Genomic DNA, 6,000 nt, shown 5'->3' with positions numbered 1-6,000 from the left:
TGTAACACAGAGTTGAACATGCTCCTGTCTCTGTCTTTTTTTGGAACGTTTTGCTGGCATCAAATTCAGAATGTGTATATATTTCCAAATACACAATAAAGTTTATCAGTTGGAATATTAAATATCTCGTCTTTGTGCTGTATTGAACTGAATAAAGTTGAAAAGGATTTGCAAATCACTGTATTCTGTTTCTATTCACATTTTACACAATGTCACAACTTTTTTGGAATTGGGGTTTGTAAAATATGATTGATTGAAGGTAGGTTTTATTTTCCAATCGAATGACAGAGGCTGCTTTAGCTTAATAATAAGGCTCGATGCAAAGGTCGACCTGCTCTGTTGTATTCTTACAGACCATTTGGACCACTTTAATGTACTATAAATATACATGTGTATACCAGTTCATTCATTACTATAAAAATCGTGTGATACCTGTCCTATATGAAAACCTCTTGCTTTACTCTTACCTGCTTCTCCTGCAGAAAATGAGACCTACAGTCGCTGGTGCAGGAGCAGAACTAATGTTGCAGTCCCAGTGATGAAGACTTCTTCTGCAAACTAAAGAAAGAAGTTAAAGGAGTTCATCTTGAGGTGAGAACTACACTATATATTTATATATATATTTTAATGCACTTTGAGCCAGCAGAGAATCCCCTACAAGGCACCCCTGACTTTAAACTATTTTTTTTCCCCACTTTAGAGCCTAAAGCAAATTTAGATTCCACATTTAGAAGAATAATCTTTATCATTAGCTTGTACTGTGGTGTTCATTCCCGGCAATATGTTCAGGTGTGATGTCACTTGATATAAATCAGAACAGACAGCAAAGGAAGACACATTTTTTACAAAAGCAATTAGCCTTTTTTAATCTTACATTGCATTGAAAATTTACATAATAGATTCATACATTTTACAAATAATTTCATCATAAAAATATATTTCTGTACAAAACACTTTTTTATTCTATATTTCATCTTTTTTTTTTTCAAATGGTGAATATTTCCAACGTCCCCAGGCAGGAACAGCTTTTAAGTCTTTCAAATCACATGGGTCTTATTGCAGTCAGTCAGTAGGAAAAGCTTGTGGCAAAATAGACTGAAGCTTAGAAAAAAATCACTTCTGATGGAGGGGAGGGCAGGAACATGTGTGTTTGTATGTTTAAGTGTGTGTGTGTGTGTGTTTGAAAGAACGTGTGTGTGGGGGCGACAGGGAGGGTCCCATGGTTTTTGGTAGGCACTGTGTCAGATCCATACCGAAAAAATTAAACAACAACGACAGCGACGACGACGACAGCAGCAACGATCAATCCAAACTGTAGTAAGAAACAATGATGTTACTATAGCGATGCAGTGCGGGACAGATGCGGCATTGGTAAACAAAGAAGCTGCAGCAACTAATGTTTTTAAATCATTAAAGACTTTAGGAGGAGTTTTCTGTCGGCTGATTGCGGTCGGTGCCTGTGGTCGCGGCAGCAGGGGTTTTTGTCTTCTCTCAATCTGACATCCAGGCTCATTAAAAACATCAGAAGTGTGGACAGATTCAAACCTTTAAATCAAACTGCCTTAAAAAAGTGACTCATGCTCATTGATACATGGGGACCTATTAATATATCTATGGTGCTATATGGTGTATTTTAAGGCCCAACCCTGACAATATGGCACTACTTAATGGATGTTACATAACAATCTTCTCTCTGTAGTGTTTCGTTAATGGCAGATGAAACCATCAGAAGGCCAATAAACATGTGCAACAACAGCCCCCAGTGGCTCACAGGAGCTACATACAGCGAAGGTTGCCTGATGTACAATAATAAAGAGAAGAGGTGGTAGATCAGATCTGCAACATAGCCACCGCGAGGGGACATTGAGCTGAAACAATGAGGCTATATTTGTATGCAAAGCAAAAAGCAAGGGGGAGTTTGGAATCTCAATGGCCTTGTTTTTGTGTTTGAATTTACTAAATTGTCAAGTTGCACTCTTACGATCCTCTCCCAAAAGGTAAGAGCATCAGTGATTCATTCAAGGCCTTTATGCTTTTAAAATGCACAATGTACGAAGCAAAGTTTTGTAATTGAAATCCGGTGTGCGTATGATTCTGAAGGAGTGCCAAAGGTAGTACAGACTTTGCACAAAGCTGTAACTAAAGGCTTGTAAACTGTGTGAACACATTTATAATTTATGTGGATTTCAGAACAAGGGCGAATAAACTGTTAAAATCAGGCCCAAAAAAAAACACAATTCTTTTCAGTATTGATTTTTGACATGAGGGGAAACAGCTCAGAGGTGTAAAACCTGGAGGGGAACTTGTTTACAATTTAGTCATCTTGTCTGTGAGGTTTTTAGAAACAGATAAGGTTAATACCTTTATATTCTGAAACTAAACATGACCATCATTTTGAGTTCAAGTCACAAACATCCTAAAACCTTCAAAATAAAACCCTTCTCCTTGTACTTTAACCTCCTAATGTATCACACAAGAATACAAACATGAACTAGCATGACAATAAACAACACAAATATTCTGTGGTTGAAACATTGTACACACATCATCATCCGCACACTTCGTGTTGGGCAGTTCAGCAGCAATTATTACCAATTTTAAAATGATTTAAATTCTTTAACCAAGACTTTGTTAGAGACGATGGAATCGTTACCTTCAACCATAGTCGGAGCTGGATGAAAGTCTGGCCACATGGGAGCCTTTGAGAGCTGTTATTTCTGTGTTGCTTTGACAACGCTGACTTCTCCGAACTGTAGCTAAAAAACAACATTAGTTAGGAGTTTTGATGTGCAAATTTCTGTGACATGATATCACCAGTTAGGTTCTGAAAACAGTGCCGTTCTTCCAGCAGATCATTAAGAAGCTGTCTGTGTAACAATAGGGGCCGTTATGGAGCACAGATGTGTAACCGCTCCAGTTAAGGGGCAAAGAAACAGCTGCAAAAAAACCCAACAAACTCCATCAATTAACACGCAGAAATGTGCGATGAATGTTTTAAACATTAACTTTAAACAGCGTGATTGTTGCTGGCAGACCTTGCATCTCGACAACAATGACAACAACAGAACCACCGACACTCGTGATTGCCTCAGTGGGAAAAAGACAGTGATGGTGCGAGGAAATTTCACGTCACACGAGAAATTAAAAATCAAACAATTCCGTTTCAAAAGGAACCAAAGTACCGTGTGAACCGTCTGTGAACAGCACATGGTTGTAATATCTTTTATTTTCATATTTCTTTGTTTTTTTTTCTAAAAACTCTCTCCGCTATATTCCAATTTTTCCCTCCGGCCCCCCCTGTGGTAAATATATAGCACAAAAATATAGGTGGTGAATGCTCCCGAATATATATGCAATAGATTTACAGATCAGAAGATTCTGCAGCAATAACAAAGAAAGGAGATAAGCACTCACAGAGTGCAGAATGACTGTGGAGCCGAGTCCACAACGAGGGCTACGACCCTGTTTGTCTCTCTATCACTTTGTGTCTGCTGTCTGGCTCTGCGTCTGTAAGCCGGTTAATCTGCGTTTAAACCTGTCTGTCTGCGGAGCGGAGACACAGGGCGATGGTCTGCATCAGTCTTAACACCCTGCTTGTCTCTCTTGAACCCGTCTATCTGCTTCCGTCGACTCTTAATACCATCTGTCAGCTCCGTCTTTCTGTCTCTTCAGACTTCTGTTAGTGAGTGTACCTGTCATCTCTTCTGTCTGCCACTCATCCTGTCAGCTTCCCCTCTAACCTTCCATCTATCTGTCCCTGTGTCAGTCCATCTCTCGGTGGGTAAGACAGGTAGTGTTCCTGTAAAATGTGCTTTAGTGCCAGAGCTTTCTCTGTTTCTCAAAGTCTTTTTTCTTTGGAAGTCCGTCAGAGTCCTCTGTATCCGTTCGCCCGTCTTTCTCATCAAAATCCATTGAAATTCACTGGATCAGATTCCTCAAGGCGCGTCTGATCTGATTCATTATGTAGAGGGAAGGCCGACCTCTCTCTGTAGTTGATTTCAGGTTAGACAGGCTCTGATTGGCTGTGTTAGTATTTTAAAGACCTCATCGTTCCTCTTGACGACTCCCTCACCCTACTTCCAGTTCAGTTAGGGGTTGGCTCGGTCTCCTCGGCCTCCTCTCTCATCCATTGGATGGGAGGGAGCAGTTTATCCATTTGATGAGTCCGTCTCTTCTCATCTGCTCTCTCGGTGCTAGCTCCCCTTTAGACTCCTTTTAGTTTGGCTCTCGCTCTAATCCCAGTTCAGTTAGGATTACAGCTCCGTCTCCAGGGCTGCCCTTATCCTTTTGCTTAGGAGTAAGGCTCTGTTCAAAGCAACTTCTTGCTTCTGTCTGCTAGCATTAGCAGTTTTAGATTCCTCTTTAATAGAAAAAGACGAGAGAGTAGTAGCTCCAGCCTCTCGTGTAACTATGGGAATTTCATCGTCATTTTAGGCTCCTACTTAGAAGTAGTCAGTCTGCTTTACTGACTGGTGACAGTGTTTCTTTCTGCCAGCTTTGAAGCCAAATATTAAAAAACAATTTGTCTCCTTCACAGTGTCTTCTGTGACATCTTCTTCATGTCACACTTTCCCATCTGTGTCGGCTTCCTCACAGTAAGGATTTGTTGAGTACAGTCGGAGGGGAGAAGACATGGCACAAATAATATCAGCCCATTTTTTTGTAGTGCAGTTTATCGCCATGATGTATAACCATGGTCGGAGCACTGATAATGTGCTCTCTCTCTCATCTCTCTCCAGGCAGGGGCTTACTTACAGAGCGGAGAGAGGCTCCTTCCCTCCAAAGCTCTGCGTGAAGTAGAAAAATTCAGCATCAGGTTACGGTGACATGTCATAAAATCCGACAAGCAGGTCATGGCTTAATCAGGACTACTGGAATTAGAGAGTTGGCGGAGTTAAATTAGAGGTTGGAGTATAATAGCTGTGTGTGGTTTGGAGTCAAATTCTAATCTATCCATGACCAGCTGAGTTTTGGGGTTAGAGACGGATAATGTGTGTGGTTTGGACTTTGTGTGCGCACATTTGTTTGCATTTAACTCGTGGAGACAAAGAAACCAACGGCGGCTTCAAGGGGACACTTCCCCCTCCGCTTGGGGGTTTTAGGCTTCTGATCGGGGGACTGGAGGTCTGTAGTAATCAATGTGTCGACCGTGTCGCTGACGGTGTTGAGGTTTTAGTCGAAAGCATTCGGCTTCCGCGGCCTCGCACCGATTGTGGTCCCATTAGATATCTGAGTCATTAGGTTCGAGCGAGGATAATCAATCCTCAGACCATGGTGCAGACAGTATTCAGATTGGGATCGAATCTGACCGCCTTCCCCTCCACAGCCTTGGCGTTGGTGTTGTACATGGGGTTCTCGAAGGCGGCCTGGCCGTTGTTGTTCTCGTGGACCGAGCAGCCTGTGTACTGTGTTTTTGGTGTGGTTCTGTGAAGGAAAACAACAGTAAAGACACGTAAGTACACAATTAGGGCGATAAAATTGTACTAATTGTTTCTTAATAATAACTAGGTAGCCAGTGGACGACGGCGAATGCAGTCTTGGGAATAGAGGCAGAGTAAACAAGCTTAAAGAAGGATTAGAGAGAGCGTGGTGCTTTTTGGGAAGCCAAGCGAGATTCCAATCAGCCCGTCCGAAACTAATTCCTTCTGCAAGGTTCTTTTTTTAGGTATCAAGAGCAGAACAGAAGTTATTTGCATCTGCTAACAATGCGAACACCAGTCAATTGTGCTTGAATCATATCTCTGAAAAATCCAATTTAACACCTCCTAAACAGAATTGTTTTGCGGCGCAGTTTGAAACAGACAGTGTCTTGACTTTCTCTCAGCGCCTCAACAGCCGAAGCGCTGAGGCAGGTACTGTTTTCATCAAACAGACAGCTTCTTAAAATGCTAACAAGACTGTCTCTACAGTTCTTATGACAATAATGACAAACAGAACAATGAAGTGACAGGAAAATATTATTTTTTATTGCCGGAGTTTAACAGAGATACTCTTCAATGG

The 6,000-nt window shown here is 41.5% G+C and overlaps 1 protein-coding gene across 1 annotated transcript in view; it reads right to left on the bottom strand.

Moving 5' to 3' along the window:
- Positions 1 to 863: 863 nt before the first annotated feature.
- Positions 864 to 6,000, bottom strand: part of csmd3b (CUB and Sushi multiple domains 3b) — a 379,947-nt gene continuing 374,810 nt past the window's right edge. The window contains exon 72 of the mRNA XM_069681472.1: positions 864 to 5,424. Within this exon, the coding sequence (XP_069537573.1) occupies positions 5,265 to 5,424 (160 nt within the window). The 3' untranslated portion in view covers positions 864 to 5,264. The remainder of the gene's footprint in view (positions 5,425 to 6,000) is intronic.

This window comes from Semicossyphus pulcher, unplaced genomic scaffold, assembly GCF_022749685.1.
Source record: "Semicossyphus pulcher isolate SPU_LCO1_2020_fin unplaced genomic scaffold, fSemPul1.0.p SCAF_5, whole genome shotgun sequence".
Classification (NCBI taxonomy): domain Eukaryota; kingdom Metazoa; phylum Chordata; class Actinopteri; order Labriformes; family Labridae; genus Semicossyphus; species Semicossyphus pulcher.
Note: the sequence above shows the minus strand (reverse complement) of the source record. Positions and strands in the feature narration are given on the sequence as shown.